Source organism: Cebus imitator, unplaced genomic scaffold (genome assembly GCF_001604975.1).
Source record: "Cebus imitator isolate Cc_AM_T3 unplaced genomic scaffold, Cebus_imitator-1.0 Scaffold281, whole genome shotgun sequence".
Lineage (NCBI taxonomy): Eukaryota > Metazoa > Chordata > Mammalia > Primates > Cebidae > Cebus > Cebus imitator.
The window spans coordinates 3697404-3716194 of record NW_016107596.1 but is presented as its reverse complement, the minus strand read 5'-3'; the positions used below and the strand labels follow the sequence as shown (position 1 = coordinate 3716194).

General features: G+C 47.0%; 1 protein-coding gene across 2 annotated transcripts in view; it reads right to left on the bottom strand.

Annotated features, from left to right (window-relative positions):
- The window catches only part of SRGAP3 (SLIT-ROBO Rho GTPase activating protein 3), a 261902-nt gene that overhangs the window by 109180 nt on the left and 133931 nt on the right, over positions 1–18791 (bottom strand). For both annotated transcript variants that reach the window (XM_017501593.2, XM_017501594.2), the window contains exon 3: positions 8462–8624. In XM_017501593.2, the coding sequence (XP_017357082.1) occupies positions 8462–8624 (163 nt within the window). The remainder of the gene's footprint in view (positions 1–8461; positions 8625–18791) is intronic.

The following is an 18791-nucleotide window of genomic DNA, read 5'->3' as shown; positions in this document are numbered from 1 at the left end:
TTCTGGGTTCAGGCAATTCTCCTGCCTCAGCCTCCTGAGTAGCTGGGATTACAGGCACGCGCCACCATGCCCAGCTAATTTTTTGTATTTTTAGTAGAGACGGGGTTTCACTATATTGACCAGGATGGTCTCCATCTCTTGATCTCATGATCCACCCACCTCAGCCTCCCAAAGTGCTGGGATTACAGGCGTGAGCCACTGCGCCCAGCAGAAGCATGCCTTTTAAGAGTCAAGGGTGGCCGAGGCAGTGGATCACGAGGTCAAGAGATGGAGATCATCCTGGTCAACAAGGTGAAACCTCGTCTCTACTAAAAATACAAAAATTTGCTGGGCATGGTGGTATGCGCCTGTAGTCCCAGCTACTCGGGAGGCTGAGGTAGGAGAATTGCTTGAACCCAGGAGGCGGAGGTTGCGGTGAGCCAAGATCGCACCATTGCACTCCAGCCTGGGTAACAAGAGCGAAAGTCCACCTCAAAAAAATGAAAAAAGAGTCAAGGGCTCCACTTCCCTCCACACTGTACTGGATGAAGGTCCTAGCCAAGACAATAAGGCAAGAAAAAGAAATTAGAAGTTACAAAAGGAGATAAGACCACCATCATTTGGAACTAATTGGTGAGTGGTTCCTGTGCATATTTTCTTATTTCTGATCCTTTGTTTCACCTGCATGCCCTGAAAAAATCTTCCTTCATCCCATCTCCAATTTTATTTTCATTAAGTTTCTTCTCAAAGTCCAAATAATCATCCTAATAATAACTAATATACATTATGATATATATCTTTACATTATACTTTATATATTATATACTGTATATTATATAATATATATTACACATATATACATATAATATTATATTTATTATATATATATATAGGGACTTGCTCCGTTGCCCAGGCTGGAGTGCTGTGGTACAATCTTGGCTCACTGCAGCCCCAAACTCCCAGGCTTAAGTAATCCTCCAGCCTCAGCGTTGTGAGTAGCTTGAACTGCAGGCATGAAGCACCACACCAGGCTAATTTTTAATTTTTCTGTAGAGATGAGTTGTTCCCATGCTTCCCAAGCTGGTCTCAAACTCCTGGCCTCAAGCAATCCTCCCACCTCAGCTTTCCAAAGCTCTGGAGTTACAGATGTAAGCCACCATGACCTGGCCTAATAGCTATAATATTATTTATAGATTGCTTATTGTCTACCTGGTAGGCATTTTATATAATTTTTTAGTCCTTACAACAACCTTTTGATGGAGGCTATTATTAGATGCATTTTGAAAATGACAAAACTGAGAGTTTTAGGGATTAGGCAGAGCTCACACAGCAGGTAACTGGCAAAACAGAGATGAAATCAGAGCCTGGCCACAACACTAAATTGCCCACTTCTTCATGATCCAGGACCTAGACTTTCCTCCCACTGGCCTCTGCTTTGGTGTGGATTCTGTCTCCTGCTTTCCCCAAATCTCTGCACATCTGTTGTGGATACCATGACGCACCACTCAGTTCCCCTTTCTGGCCTGGGGAACGTATTCCCCCAGCTGCGGTAAAGTGAGGCCAACGGACAGCCTCAGCTGTCAGTCACTTTGGAACTGCCTTGGCTGCACAGGCATCATCCATCAAGGCCCACAGCCTCTTCTAGAGGCAGCCCACATCCAATGACCACCCAACATGAGGGTATAAAGGCTCAGCCTCTTCGCCGTAGCTCAGGATGGACTCTGAAGGACCATTCCAGCTCCCCAGGGTCCTTAAGATTGCATAGCAGTCCAACTTCTCTGTTTGTTAACTCCTACTTTTCTCCCTTTTCTTCTGCAGGCAGGAATCCCAAGCATCCTCCCTGATACCTCTGTACTGAAATACAGTCTCAGAGCTGACTTCCCAGGGAACCTTAGCTGTGATAGATCCTAATTATTTAAGATTCACTTCAAATGCTGCTTCCCCCACCTCTAATCTTCCCCAAACCTCACCATCACAGGTTAGAAGTTCTCCTCCCTCTGAACAAACTTCTGTGGCAAAAACCAAACTGCCCTGCTGTGTCTGAATGAGTTACCGCTTCACACCTGTCTCTGCTTTCAGACTGCACTGGAAGCTTCTTGAGGGAGAGGAGGGCACTGTGTCTGAGTCATTTATCTATCTACTCTACTTTTTTAAATTAAATCTTTTTGAGACACAGTCCCACTCTGTCCCCCAGTGCAATGGAATGATCAGAGTTCACAGCAGCTTCGGCCTCCTGAGCTCAAGTGATCCTCCTGCCTCATTCTCCCACGTAGCTACAACCACAGGCAATGCCACCATGCCTGACTAATTTATTTTTTGTAGAGACAGGGTCTCCCTATGTTTTCCAGGCTGGTCTCAAACACCTGAGCTCAAGGGATCCTCCCCCATCAACCTCCCAAAGTGCTGGGATCACAGGTGTGAGCCACTGCACCTGGCTCTATCTTCTTTGGTACCTGCCTTTACCACTAAGTATGGGCTCTGGGGCTGGACACATCGGATTCAAACCCCAGCCCCACCTTTCTTGGCATCAGTTTCTTCATCTGTAAAATGGGATAATGGCAGCATCTTCCTCTTAGGTTTGAAGAGTTAAATGTGTATAAAATGCTTAGCCCAGAGCCTGGCATGCTGCAAGCATTTGCTCACTGTTTGATATCTATAATTATTGTTTGCCTACTGTCATGCTAGTGCTAATATATGTTTATTAAATGAGCTGGGAGTGCCTGATGATGACCAGCTTAGCAGGCTCTACTGGCAGAATGACCGTTCGCGACTTCATCTCCCTGGGAGACGGCAGAGATTGGCGAAGGCTCCTCATCTCTTGGCAGGGTGCCCACTCTGCTCTCTCCCTCTCCTTCCCCATGCAGGCCTCATAGCTGAACCCTCCAGCATGCAAAACCCTCACTCCACTCTTTCATGCAACCAAAAAATAAAAAATAAACTTGGCTTTGAATCCAAGGCCACTAGTGCTTTTGATCTCTGTTACAAAGCAAGGCAATTATTGAACACAAAAAGCCCTGATTTATTTATGAAATGCGATGGACATCTTCGAGGCAGGAACGAGAAAACTCACTCAAGACCCAGTCCTTGTTGCCACACAGTGAATGGCTGCTTTCAAACACAAGCCCCCCACATGGCCTCGCTTCTCTGCAAAGAGTCTTTCCTCATTAGCGCTTCCTCCCAACACCACAGCTTCCAACAATCATATTCACATCACGGCCGGGGCAAGTAATTAAATTCCGCAGGCATCCGAGCAAAGAATAATGGATGGCTATTGTTAAGGAAGCTGAAGAAAACAGAATGAGGCTGGAAATGGAATGGGCTTCAATGCCCAGTCTCAGAAACGGTTAGTGGGGAGAAGGAGAGCAAGTGGGATGTGGACTGACCCTCCCACCTGGTGCAGCACATGGACTAGTGGCTTCAGTCCTGGAGCTGGAGGTGAAAACCCCGAGTTTGGGGCCAGACTCTGCATTTACCAAACATGGGCCTCAGTGTCCTCATCTGTGAAACTGGGAGGTTGGACTAGGAGTCATTCTCTATGTATGGTCCCCAGACCAGGAGCATCAGTATCACCTGGGAATATGCTACAAATGCAGGTTCCCAGGCCCCACCCTAAACCTACTGAATCAGAAACTGTGGGACTGGGGCGCAGCAGTCTGCATTTAATAAAGCCTCCAGGTGATCCTGATGCACACTAGAATTTAAGAACCACAGTCAGGTAATGTTTAAAAATGAGGCTGCAAACTCAAATGCACAAAGGGCCAGAGACGGAAAATCAAGGACCCAAGTAAGGTGAAATACCCTGCACGGCAGCAGGGTGAGGGGAGTGGCAGAGACAGCATGCCCAGGCTGACGGGGCTGGCAGCCACTCAGCTACCACTAGCTGATGCCAAGTGTGAGTCCACATCGGGCTGGTATAGTCAGAGCTTCTGATTTTACAAGAGAAACACAAAATCGTGATTTTAGGAGAAATCTTTAAATGTTTAAATGTCAACTTAATCTTTCTTAACATAGTGAGGGCCAAGGAGATTATACGTAGGAGCCAAACTCTGTTGTGCACTGCCATTTTGCTGCCTCTGTTCTGATTTTTTTTCCTTCAACCTCCATCACAATAAACTCCACCCACTGGCTCTTGCCTTTCTCCAGACCCTGAACTCCTAACCTCCTTTCCCCATTCAACAGGCTCCTATTCATCCGTCAACACCCAACTCCAGGGTCACTTCCACTGTGAATTTATTCTCAACTCTTTGCCCCACTTTCCACCCCTCACTAAGAAAACAGAGAGGAATCAAACAGGAAGCCAAAGAGTTGACACACAGAAGGTGACACTGAGGAGGAAGACATGGAGAAATTACAAAACAGCCTTTCCCACAGAGGAGGAATTGGGACCTCTTGGCAGTTACCCTCCTACTGCTTGAAAAATTACTCAAAGACACTGATCCCATTTGACCAGAATCTAATAAAATGAAGTTTTAGAAGGGGAAATATGAAGACACACAAAAACAGAAGTAAAGGCTGGATTAAAAAACAATTGGTACAAAAATATCTGGGACTTTTTGCTGACTGAGAGTTCATTGTGTCAATCATGTGGTAAAACAATCATCAAAGAGGCAAACACCTTCATGGGTCTTATTATGAGAAATAAATGTCTGGACAGCCCTGGTCTGCCTTGAACTGCTCAGACCTTCCTAGAGGATTCTGACTGGTTCTGAATATTAACCTCTGCAGGTCAGAGAAGAACTGAAGCATGATCCAGGGAGGGTGACTGAGATGGGGACAGAACACAAAGCCAAATCCCAGGGGGACAACAGAAGGAACGTGGGACATCTGCCCACAGGCAGGAAGGACCGATGGATGGTCACAATTTCTGCCTTCAAGCAACTGACAGGTTTCCACATGGGTTTGATCTGTTTGGCCCTTTAGGGAAGATGAGGACCTGTGAGTGAAAACACTATGAGATTCCATTTCAGCATTTGAGAGAATTTTCTATTGATCATGGATGTCCCCACATGGAATGAGCTATTCCGAGAGGTAGGAGCGTTCTTTATTGAGGGACCTCTAGCAGAGGGCGTACAGCTGCTGTAGATGATGATAAAAGGGCTGGAAAAGAGGGTCCAGTGGCCATCTCCTGTTTTATTTCTCCCTTATTCTTATCCTACTTTTCTTGGGGAACCACCACTCACCCATTCTCAGTCCCACGTGTTAGGTGGAATTGAGTGCCCATTTGGCTTCAGGGGAGGATGTTTCCTGGCTTGGTGAGGCAGAGCCCTGCAGCACCCCAGCCACAGGTGCAGTCCCAGGTTTGCTCATGTGACCCGTGATGGACCAATCAGAGACCCAAAAAACCCATTCTGGGAAAAGGGACTTAAAGAAGAGTGGATGTAAGCCTGGAGATGCCAGGGGCCCTCTAGTCATCACATGGAGAAAGGCTGACTATGAAAGAGCCCCTAGCCTCCCTCACAAGAAAGGGAAACAGAGAAAACTGGAGTAGAGAGAGTTCTAATAACATCCTTTGTTCCCCCGAAGCCTCCCAAGCCCGAAGCCAGGCTAAAGCAGGGGAGGCTGCATTTCTGCTGTCTGCCATCATAAGAGTCCTAATCACTAAAGATAGCCTCCTGGATCATTCAGTTTAATTTTACTATGGCTGATCCACATCTAACACTTAAAGCAAGGGTCACATGCATGGGCTTCTAGAATTTGAAGTCCTGCCTCTAATCATAAGAACAGACTCCACTGCAAAAGTGGAAATGGAGAATCATGAAAAGGTAAGTTATTAAGTCAAACTGGCTCCCACATCAGTGAGGAGCTGGCAGGCAAGGCAGCTACCCAGGCCAAAGCCAGAAAATAGGCACAGGACAGACACATGAGCTAGAAGCCACACACATCTCCTGCGGCCTCACTGCCAGAGTGTGGTTTGGTAGAGCCCTAGGATCATAGCTCTGAATGGGGAGTTGTTTCTGTTCCTAGTGATCACTGGCAAACTACCATTTAGTAAGCACCTACTGGATGCCAGGCCTGGGCTGGACACTTGGCCCACCTCTACCCATCGAAGCAGCCCCTCATGAAGCTGGCATTGTTACCATCTCCATTTCCCAGATGAGAAAACTGAGACTCAAGAGAGATTTTCCCAGGGTGGTCAGTGATAGGCAGTTCTGAGACAAACTCCAAAAGCCCAGCCACGCTGTTTTCTGCTGGTAATGACAAGGGGCCCAAAGCCACCAAGTCTGGGTTCTCCTCAAAGCCTCCCAGCACTTTACCTCCTTACCTGTAAAATGGGGTGAGGATCCCCAGTCTGACCAGACAGCAGCCTCCACAGTTGCTTTGAGGTCTGTGGGAACTATTATTATGTAAAGAGTGCCGGCCTCCGTTCCGAAATTAGGTATAATTGATGTGACACAAAGGAGCCGTGCTGTGCAAAGTCAGCCAGCCAGGCTCTGTCCGCGTTTCTCTCCAAAGCCCTTGTGGGCCGGGTTGTTTCCTTTGTTCCAGAGGAACAGGCCTGGTAACAAGGCAGCCGGGAGCTCAGCTGTAGACATTTTTTTCATTATTTTCCACCCTGTTAACCTCCATCACAAGTCAGGCTGCTGTCAGCCCAAATGAGAACTGAAAAGATTTATCTCACTTGTCCCAGGGCTCAGCTCAGGAAAAAGACCCTTCATTTCCTAAAGGCCTTGATGACCCTTTCCCTGTGAGTCACTCCCACCCAGAAAAAAAGATGTGACAGCAGCAGCAGGCGGGGGCTGGGAATTAGACCAACAGTCCAAACTTGAAGACGTCTGGATCACTTCAGCTTGGCTTTGCAAAGCACTGTGTAATTTTTTTTTCTTTCCACTGTATTTACCTTCCTAATTATGTTTGCTTATGCAAATATGAAACTTAGCCCACATTTCATAAACACGACCCCAGGAGGAGACCAGAAGCATATTGTGTGGCAGGAGGAAATTAGCCTGCGATTACAATTTTGCTATAGAAGTAATCCTCAAAGTGGACAATCCAAACACAGACCATGGAAAGATGATTATATTTTCAATCAACTTGTCCCCTTCTTTGTGCTTCTAGCAATCTCAGGTCACCAAACCCCTAAAACTGCCACCTGGCAAGAAGAGATGAGCTAGATTCTTTTGGTAATAATAGTCTCTTATATTCACATAATAATAGCTTTCATGAACACTTACTAAGTGCCAGGTGCTGGTCTCCACACTGTACACAGGAACAACAAGCCTGTTAATCCTCCCATCTGTCTACGGGTATTTATCTCCATCCCCATTTCACAAATGAGGAAACTGAGGCACAGAGAGTTGAAATAACAAGCCCAAAGATACACAGCTAATAAATGATGGAACCAGGATTATGAACCCAAGAATTAAGAATTCTAGACCCAGAGGCCACATCCCAAACCACTTTGCAATAATGCTACTCTCCCCACACACCATTTGTTTAACCCTCAGCCTCCTGGGAAGTGGCTGATCTTAACTCTTCTGGATAGACAAGAGGATGAGGTTCCCAGAGGCTAAATGACTTGCCCATTTTCCAGACAAGGAAACTGAAATTCACAGAAGTGAGTTCAGGTCTATAAACATTTGTACAGTACCTTACACATGCCAGGCACTGTACAAGGAAACTGGGATGCAGAAACCTCAGTGCTCCCTCCACACTCAGCTTCTGGATGTTTATATGGGTAAAATCTTTCTGAGGCAATAAGGTACACTGTGAAAAGCTTTAAAAATGAGCATACTTTTGACTTTAAAATTCCCACTGCAGAAACTGATCCTAAGAAAGTAACAGTGAATGTGACAAAAAAGCTCACAGCAGTGTCATTTATAAGAGTAAAATAACAGAAATGAACTAAGTGCTCAACAATAAGACATTAAATAAATTAGGGTATACCTATATAATGAGATACTATGTAATCATTCAAAATGTTATGGAAATGTGCTTTATTGATATGGGAAAATATAATACAGTGTTATGTAATTTGTTAGGTGACATAAGCAGGTAGTAAAATCATATATGCATTATGATCTGATTTGGAAAAAATGCATATGTACATTAGAAAATACATGAATTTAAGGATTCTCAGAAAATGTAGTTGCATTTGTACATATAGAGAAATTCCTAGGATATCAGAGTGATTATCTCCAAACAATGGCATTTCAAGCCATTTTAATTTTTATGAGTGTGCTCATCTCCATTTTTAAAAATTTTCTACACTGAACATGTACTACTTACCTACCCATGCAAAGGTTTTTATTTTTGTGACAGTGGTTGCTGAAGTGGCTAAGACCACACATTTTTTGAAAGGCACATCTAGGGTTCAAACTTGAGCTGGGGTCCCAAGTCTAGCCCTCAGCCACTTGCATTCTTCAATGCACCTGCCCTTCTGGTCCCTTGTCTCCAAACCACATCCCACCCTGGCTGGTATAGTGTTACCATGGGCCAGCTTGGGGCAAAGACCTGGGACACATGGGGGAGCCCACTTGCCCACCTTTTTGAAGAGTCTGATGACATCCTCACTGATCTGGGAGAGGCGGACGATGACATTGTTCATGAAGATGTCATTGAGAGTGGCATGGTCTCGGCTCTCCCGCCGGGTCTGATGCAGAACCAGATACCAACAGTTCACAGGTGAGAGGAGGTACTGGTCCTTCCTGTGGAAACCAAGAAAGCTCAGACTGGCTACATTGGAATGTCATCAAACAATGGTTTACACTGCCACCCACCTCAGCTCTTTTGACCCCCACATTGCCCCTTCAAGGTCGGTCTTGTTGTTACATGTTATACAGCTGGGGAAACAGGCTACAACAGCTGAAGTGATCCTCCAAGGTCACAAAGCAGCACTGGGGCCAGAACCCAGGTCTTTGATGCCTATGCAGTTCTACCCTCCCACTAAATGTGGTGCTTGTTCCAGGTACCTCTACCTTCTGGGAAGAAGCTACCTCCACTGGAGCTAAGAAATATTAAACCAATTGTGCTTTAAATATTATACTTGTATGATTGCTAGAACTATGCAATAGAAAGAACAAAAAGCAGATACTTCCACTCCCCATCCTACCTCCCTCAACCCTTGTAATTTTCTTGGGCTCTTAACTTCTTTATTCTTCCCTAGGGATTGGCTTCTGTCTCTTGGCCTCTGTCTCTTGGAAATACATGCCTTTGCCCCTCCATGGAGTTATAGGGAAAGGGACTAGGAGGGTTCAGATTCTGTATTCAGGAGGAAAAGTTAAGGAAAATACAAATAACTGCAAGACAAAAAACCCTTTGTCCTGCAATGACTGATAGGTTTTTAGCACTCTCTAGCTGGGTGTGATGCTAAAGGAGGGGTTCTCAGAGTGTGCTCCAAGACCAGCAGCAAGAGACTGACCTGGGGACTGGTTAGAAATGTGGACTCTCTGGTCCCGCTCCAGACCTGCTGAGTCACACACTCTGGGGGTGCCCCCCCACAACGCCCCCCCCCACAATCTGGGCTTTAACAAGCCCTCCAGGGGATTCAGATACTCACTCAAGTCTGAGAACCACAGATCCTTATACTATTGTTTCCCAAAGATTGGGATGCTAATAAGATCGGAGAAAATCTGTCTCTTGGCTCTGCATATGGTCCTCAACTTACTATGGGGCTACATCCCAATAAACCCATTGCAATGTGAAAATATCCTAAGTTGAAAATGCATTTAATAAGCCCAATCTACGGCACATCATAGTTTAGCCTACTCTACCTCAAACGTGCTCAGAACACATTAGCCTGAGGATGGGCAAAATCATTGCACGCAAAGCCTATTTTCTAATAAAGTGTTGAATGTACCATGTAACTAGTTGAATGCTATCCTGAAAGTGAAAAACAGAATGGTTTTATGTGTACTTGAAATATGGTTTATACGGAATGTGTACCACTTTCACAACACTATAAAGTCTCAAAATTAGAAGTCAACCCATGTTTAAGTTGTGGACCATAGGTATTTGCCAGAGACCCCTCAGGGAGCCTCAGGTAAAGGCAGATACACCCTGTTCTCCAGGAAGGAAGAGAAAGGGCAATTCAAAACAAAAACCAAACCAATAACCCTTTCCTGCCACACAGGGCACCTGTGCTGGAGCTCTTGTCCTCCAACGCAGTCTCTCCCTGACTCCTTTCCAGTGTGGACAGAGATGTTGGAAAGGCAGGATGTGAGCAGAAAGGCCCTTCCACCACCTGAGGGTGGCAGCTCCAGGGTCCCCTCAGGCCTGCCTTGTCCCACTCTGTCCTGAGTGTGGACCACCTCCAGGAGCTGGCCAAGGTTCTGTTCTCAGGAAACACAGTCTCCTACTATTAGCATTTTTGAGAAAGGTAATTGCTATGGTTTGGCTGTGTCCCCACCCAAATCTCAGCTTGGACTGTATCTTCCAGAATTCCCACGTGTTATAGGAATGGTCTTGGGGGCCAGTCTTTCCCATGCTACTCTCGTGATAGTGAATAAATTTTGTGAGATCTGATGGGTTTATTGGGGATTTCCACTTTTGCTTCCTCCTCCTTTTCTCTTGCCACCACCATGTAAGAAGCGCCTTTTGCCTCTGCCATGATTCTGAGGCCTCCCCAGCCATGTGGAACTGTGAGTCCAATTAAACCTCTTTTTCTTCCCAGTCTCGGGTATGTCTTTATCAGCAGCATGAAAATGGACTAATACAGCAATTCTGCCAACTCCTACTATGACCACATCCACCTCTCCAAAGTGAAGTAGAAGAGCCTCTGAACTGCTCTCCCCATCCCACCCCCACCACCCCACCTCTCTCTATCTCCTGGGGCTTAGGAAGGTAGGTGAGGCAGGGGTACCTTGACTTCAAGGAATTTTTCTTTTTCTCATCAAATGTGCTAAAAATCTATCTAGGCAGCAGAAATTTGAGAGAAGGAATTTAGGTTCAGATAGAGGATGGGAACTATCTAAGGAAAAGGAAGGACGACGAAGCATTTAGGATACTGCTATGAAACAAACAGATTTCTCCTTGGCTTATAGCCTAGAGAAAGAGCCAGGACGCTACAATTCGACCCCAGCTAGAATCCCTCAGAATCTACTGTGTCAGGTCTTGGTGGGCTCTGGGCACACAAAGGTGGCTATGATGCACACCCTGCCTTGGAGGGGGCTCACTGCTGAGTGGCTGTGTCAGAAAAAAAGATTTAGAGTGGAAGGTGGTTCTAGTCTATAACAGAGACACACAGAGCATCAGTTCTGCTGGGGAAGCTGCAGAAGGCATTGTTCTCTCCAGTGCACTCTGGGTACCAGGCACGTGATCCCTTCTATTCCCACTGGGGCCTTCGTGCTCTTCCCTCTACCTGGAATACCACAGTCCCTGCTCTTCTCATGAATGCCTCTTTCTATTACTGCAGGTTCCGCTTAGGCGATACTTCCCTAGAGAGCACTTCCCTGACCACACACTAAGGCAGTGGTTCTCACTGTGGCCCCTGAACCAGCAGCTGCAGCATCACTTAGGAACTTGAAAATATAAGTTCTCAGGGCAGCCCCAGACCACCTGTACTCAGAAGCCCTGGAGCTGCATCCAGCATCTGTGTTTTAACAAGCCCTTGAGGTGATTTGGATGCATACTTAAGTTAGAGACCTTCTACCTTAAGGAGTTTCCATCCTTCCCCTTCACCCTACTGTGAGCTCTTGAGAGCAGGGACCGTTTCTGTTGCAGTCATCACATCCAGCACCCAGCAACCTGCCTGCCACATAGCAGATGCATGGAAGAGAGACCCCTGAAAAAAGGTTGCATTTGTGATGCTGGGTCTTGAAGGATGAGTAGGAGTTTTCCAAATGGTCAGAAGTCAGAGAGAGGATGAAATTGTGGGTAGAAGGAATAGTGGGCACAAATATAGTGAAGTAGCTCAGGAGAGATGGAATTCTGAGTGTGTTAGTGGAGAACTGGAGGACATGAGGCTGGGGATACAGATTAAAGGCCCAATTTGGGGCACACTGCCAGGCTAAGTGGGTGGGACTCCTTATCTTCTAGATCACATAGTTCTCAATCTGTCCTGCACACTAGAATCACCTGGGGAGCTTAAAAAAATCACCAAGACCCAGGCCCCATCCAAGACAAAATCAGAATCTCTGAGGGTAGAGCATGGTACTCACATTGTCATACTCTCTAGAGGATTCTAATGTGCAGCCAGAATCAAGAATGCCTGCTTTAGGGATGCAGGTGCAGTGGCTCATGCCTGCAGTCCCAGGGCTTTGGGAGGCAGAGGCAAGAGGATCACTTGAGCCCAGGAGTTCAAGACTAGCCTGGGCAACATAGCCAGACTCCATCTCTATAAAAAATTTAAAAATTAGCCAGGTGTAGTGGCACGCACCCACAGTTCTAGTTACTTGGGAGACTGAAGTGGGAGGATCACTGGAGCCCAGGAGGTTGAAGCTACAGTGATCATGCCACGGCACTCCAGCCTGGGAAATAGGCAAGAGCCTGTTTCTAAAATAAATAAATCAGAATGTCTGCTATGGGCAGTGGAGAGTCATGGAAGTTATTTCAGCAGAGGTAGGATATAACCAACATGTGTTTTGGCAAGATCATTGAGGGCAGATTGGAGGATGAAGGGATGGATGAGTAGGTGGGTGGGTGGATGAGCAGGGATATGGGGCTATTGGCAAGAGGACCAGGCAGGAACTCCTGGTTCAAAAGAGATATGGTGAGGCCTGGGTATGGCCATGCAGCCAGAGAAAACTGGACTTGAGAGACTTCTCAACAGGAGAGCAGATCCTCTTGGAGACTTCCTGGAAACAGCAGAGAGAGGACAAAGTAGCAGATGGTGATTCTGAGGCTGAGATCTCAGTCAACTGGGTAGATGCTGATGACATGAACTGAGATAAGAACTGCAAGGGGAGCAGTAGATTTGGGCAGAAAATGCATTGCTTATCTCATTTTCACTGCTTCCTAGGTGGTGATGGAAATGGAAAGATTAAGGAGAGATGAGATAATTGAGCTGTTACCTAAATTACTTCAGGGGATTAGCTGAACCTGGGAGGCAAGAAGTGAACAGCACCAGGGAATTAAATGTGCAAAATTATGGAAGCCACAGCCAGAAGGTGAGTTTCGGAGGGAAGGAAAAAGGTAAGTTATGTGGAAATGATGGGGAAGTGCTGGGATGATTTGGGGACCATTAACTAGGTCATCTAGCCAGAGAGATGAGATGAGAAGAAGGGCAGAAAGGACAGTGCTGTCCTTATGAGAAGCTGCAAGCCAGGAGGCAGTGCAGCGTAAGACAGAACTGCAGGAGGCAGAACGAGCCAAGACAAGGAGGATGTTATCCAAAAGCAGCTGAAGCCGAAGACTCGTTAAGCTGAAGTGAGCAGCCGCTGTGAAGATTCCTTCCAGCTCTTGTTCACTCCTTGTGTTTGTGTGTCTGTGCTGGGCAGGACTAGGTGCTGTGAGTGCAGCAGCAACCAAAGCTGCAAGACTGCCCTGCACGTCTTCCGCTTAAAAGGAGATTCACAAAGAACAGAAAGTGATGAGACAGCCTCATCAATGCAGTCATGAGAAGGAGGCTATGGAGCAGCAGGGGGCCTCCTTCCCTAGATCTGGTGGTAGAGTGGTCATGGATGACGTCCTGGAGGAAACAGTGTCTAGACTGAGAACTAAAGGCTGGGCTGGAGTTTCACAAGGAGGAGCCTTCAAAGTGGAGAAATGTGATGACCAAGGGTCCAGGGGTAGCAGGAGAGGGCGTGCTGGCGAGCTGGAGGTAGGGAGGTGGTCCAGGCATAGTGTTCTGGGGTAGGAGGGTAAGGGTGAACTTGGAGACTGAGGCAGGGGCCACTTGGCAAAGGGTCTTTAACTCTCATTAGAGTTTGAGCTCCATCCTAGGATCAGCAGGGAGCCCTTGAAGGAAGAGTTTAGAGGAGGGGAGTGAAAGGGTAAAACTGCACTTTCAGACTCTGGCTCTGGCTGCTGTACAGAGCTGAGGCTGGGAGAGAAACTGAGGGATTCAAGAAAGGCTTAGGTAGGAATTGACTAGACAGGGAGACTGGATGGGGTTGGGGCTGGAAGTTAAGAGAGAGCAAAAGATGTCCAGGATGACTCCCCAGTTTTTGGTTTGGGCACCTGGGGGAATAGAAGGAGCCTTTGTGGAGATGAAGAGGAGCAGGTCAAGGGTGGGCAGGGAGGATGATGAGTTCAAGTTGAACAGGATGAGTCTAAAAGGCCGTGGGGCATCCAGGTGGAGCTATCTGGGCTGGAGAGACAAATGTGGAAGCCAGCAACAAGGAGTTGGATGCTATTTAAAACCACAGAACAACACGGAAAGCTTTACAAATGCTGGGGCCACATGGCAGAAGAGGTCAGTCCCCAGGAAGCCTGGCAAGGCTGTGGCCGGAGGGCTGGGGCAGGGCCAAGCCACTGTGGCGTCTCCCCTCCTGCTTCCCTGGAAGAGGGCAGGATCAGACAATGTGCAGCCCAGCCTTCTCTGAGATGCTGTCCCAGGCCTGCGGTCCAATCAGAGGCCTGTTCTCTAGGTACCCCCCAGCATGGGAGACTGTTGGTTCTGCTCCCCTGACCTTCTCCCAGCCCTGGATCCCTCCTGTGGGGCAAGGCATTTGTAGTCTGCAGAAAGCCTTGGCCACAATGGTACTAGGCAGGCTCTCACCACGTCTGAAAGAAGAGAAAAAGCCCACAGGTGGGACTCGGTACAGCAGAAGAGAACAGAAAGCCACCTGGATGTAGGGATGGGCATTCACCAGTGTCTACCATTCTGTCCCCCGTGTCCTGGTCACTCATACCATGGAGTCACTCTGGGTTTAAATGCCAGAAGAGAACTCTGCAGTCATTCTTTAGCATTTCATGTATTCCATACATTTTTGTTGAATATTTTGTATAGATCAGACCCCAGGGACACATTCTTGAACAGACACAGTTCCTGCCTTCATGGAGCAGCCAGTCTGGTGGGGAGACAGACACCCCCCACGGGCCCACAAACATGGCTACAGTTAGAAGTGCAGAATGTGCTGGAACAGAGGGGAGCCTGTGCCATCAGCACCTGTAACAAGAGGGCTGGCCTGATTTTTGGGTCCCTGAAGTATCCCCAAAAAAGGGGTCATTAAGCTGGGCTCCAAAGGAAGAGTTGGAGGGCACTAGTGAAGGGGGCTGAGCAGGTGGACTAGCAGGAAAAGGCTCCAGGCAGAGGGAACAGAATGGGCAAAGGTGCCTCAGGTGGAGAGCTTGGTGCATTTAAGGAACTAAGTAAAGAACAGCCTGGCTGGAGCAGGAGGCAAGGCAGAGGAGACAGACAGTGCAGAGTGAGGCTGGAAGGGCCCACATGGTCTCATGCTCTCCATCCTGTTTGCATCTAGCTCACACTGGGACTGCAGGATGGAGGAGGCACGAAGGCTGCGGACTGCAGAGCCAGAAGGTTGAAGGCTGCAGAAACCTTCAGCCTTCCCTGTTCTTGGGGTTGCTTGCCCCTTTTGAAAGCGGAATCCCTTTGACCTGAGATCCAGCTCTGTGCCAACAGCCACTTTTGGAAGACATCAGAATGAATGAGAGCCATTGCTCTCAGCCAAGGCACTCAGAGCGGCCCTTCTGCTTCTCCAATCTTGCATGCAAGTGTCGACCCAGCAGGCAGAAGCTGCTGAACTAAGACATCACGTTAGAACTTTTGCATATGTATGTATATATTTTCTTTTTTTTATGGCCAGAAAATAGCAATGAACATTTCTGGTGAGTCACAGCTTTCTTTCTTTGGCTAGGGGAGCTGGATATGAGGTTCTAGGAGACTGCAGCTAGAGGAGCCAGGCCTTGCCAAGCTGGTGAGTTGGGAAAATGAAATTAGCAGTGAGCCAGTTTCTCCAGCTTCTCGGCTGAGGGCCGGAAAATTCCGCTTAGCAAACAGAACCCATTTCCAAGCTTGCAGAGCCCCACATTGCAGATGAAAGCTCCTGCCCTGGCACCAGGGTCCCTTTGGGAGGAAGGCAAGCTCCTGCTCGGGCTTCCTGCTCCCTTCCAGGACCTTCTCAGGCCTCACACTGGGCTTGCCTCTGAGAAATGCTATCTCAATCAGTTCTGCGGCCAGAAAGGTGCATTTAACCTCCTGCTATCTAAGCCGCCCCAAGCAGGATTCGGGATTCACTGCACTTGCTTGTAGCATGAATCATTAATTCAGTAAATAGTAACCGTGTGCCTGTTCTGCACCAGCCAGTGGAAGGCAAAATGAGCCACACTTCTCACTTCCTGGAGCTTACAGTCTAGTGGGGGTCTCAGATAACAATCAGATAATCACAAAAATCCATAGAAAACAGCAGCAGGAAGAAGGGCTCTGAAGGAGAAATGCATGGAGCCTGGAGAGCCTTTAACAGGATCTGTCCCAGGCCTCGCTCCTGGCTCCTGGTGGGTTGTTGGAGATCTTTGGTGTTCTTGGTGTAGACACAGCACCCTGATCTCTGCCTTCATCTTTCCAAGGCATTCTCCCTGTGTGTCGATCTCTATACCCAAAGTTCCTTTTTTGTAAAGATACATAGCAGTCATGTCGGATTAGGGCCCACCCCAATGACCTCATTTTTACCTGATTACCTCTAGAAAGACCCTGTTCCCAAATAAGGTCACATTTTGAGGTACTGGGGTTTAGGACTTCAGCACAGGAATTTTGAGGGGACACAATTCCACCCTGATATGGTTTGGTTGTGTCCCCACCCAAATCTCATCTTGAATTGTAATATAATCCCTACACGTGATGGGTGGGACCAGGTAGAGATAACTGAATCATGGAGGCAGTTTCCCCCATGCTGTTCTCGTGATAGTGAGTGAGTTCTCACAAGATCTGATGGTTTTATAAGGGGCTTCCCCCTTCACTGGGCACCCTTTCTCTCTCCCGTTGCCCTGTGAAGAGGTGCCTTCCACCAAGACTGTAAGTTTCCTGAGGCCTCCCCAGCCATGCCAAACTGTGAGTCCATTAAACCTCTTTTCTTTATAAATTACTTTATAAATATTTACTTTACTATCTCCCCCCCCACCCCCCCACCAGGAGTCCCCTAAGGAGTGCGAGGCTGTGGTGCTGGGAGCTAGAGAGTGCAGTCCAAGGCCTGGCTCCGGCACTATTTGGCAACCCTGAGACAGGGTCATCCCGAAGGGGACTAATTCCATTCATTGAGTCCCCCGGCCAAAGCAGGCTCTGCTTATCAGTGTTGGGGGGCTATCAAGTCAGGAGGCTTGGGTTCAAATGCTGATTCTGTCTCTCACCAATAAACTGAACTTGGAAAGTTACTATAGTTAAACCTTCTCTTTCCTTATTTGTGAAATGAGGTGACAACTATCTCATAGTGGTGCTTTGAGAACTAAATGACACAACCCATACAATTCTCTTAGTGTTAAACCCTACACATAATAGTAATTTTTATTGTCAATACCATTATTACCACTAGCACCTCACTAAGTTATTGGGAAGATCTAAGGACTGCTGTACAAAAGCAGCCTATAGTAAGTGTTCTAAAAATATTGGTTTTCCTCCTCCATTACTACTTGATCCTTCTGCAAACTCTTATGTGAACTTCAAGGCCCAGTGCAAATATCCCTGTGACTCCCCTTCCATCCCAAGGCAGAATGATTCACGGGCTCACTGCTTCCTCTGGGATCCCATTCCTTACACTGCAGCATGAGGGTACACATTGATGTCTGTTATCCAGCAGTACCTCTGAGCTCTCCTTTGACTTTCTGAATGGATTCTTGGTATCAAAGCAAAAATCCCTGCCTCACTAGGCAATTTCCTGTTGCTTTTTTTCACAGCAGTTCAAATAGCAGCAACCAGAACTTAACTCTCTGCATGGAGCATATTCATCAGGTACAGCCCCTGGAAGGTGAGGGGTATCAAAACTGAGAAAGCAGAATAGAAGGGACTCTGTCACCCCAAATATAGAGCACAGGTCAGCCTCATCTCTTTCCTTGCAAGCCCCTTTGTCTTGGTTTACCTGCCTGCAGAATGGGTGCACCACGTGGTATGTGCAGCACTAGGCAGAGGAAAAGGTCCTGAGCCATGGCTTCCTGATTGGTGCCTGTGCTGTGCAGGTCGTTTAATCTTTCAGGCACCCCTCACACCCACCACTGTGAACCAAGTGCTCTACTGGATGTCTGATAGACATCATCTCATTGCACCTTCATGGGAAATGTTGTCTACTAGGAAGGGGCTATCTTTATCTTTCTAGGTGAAGACACTGAGGTTTCAAGAAATTAAGTAATTTACCCAGAAAGACACAGCTAGCACAGGTAGGTGGCAGAGCTAGGATTCCAATCTGGGTTTACCTGACTCCAAAATGCAAAACTGGGTCAGTTATTTCACCAGTCAGCCGTGGGTCTAAAGCTAGGGCTCACCCTGCCTTGCCTTCACGTCCTTTGCCTATCAGCTGGGGATGACAATACCTTCCTTGACTCTCCCAACTCTCACCAGGATTCCTGGGACGATTTAAGCAGATAAAGGCTAGGGATGGAATTTGCAAAGTGTAAGGTCCTATATAACCTTCAAAGATTAGTATTATACTATTTACCTAATGGAATAGAGTCAAAACTAAACCCCTACATATTACTGTTTGTGAAAATCTCATTTCTTACATCTATTTTTTATTTTTAGAATAAAAATTAAATGATAGAAAAAATATAGGTATAACAAGCGTATGCATGCATAAAGAAATCACATTCTAGTTAATGCTTTGGAAGTTGCTGATTAGAGTCTCTGAGGATTCCAGGGACTTTGGTGTGGGACCTAGGAAAGAGCCAGATGGAAAAAATTGGAAGGAGAAAAAGGAGCTATCTATAGCCATTGCAAAATCCACTCTTCAGGCTGAGCCTCCTGTCTTAAAATCCCTTCCCCGATTAAAAAA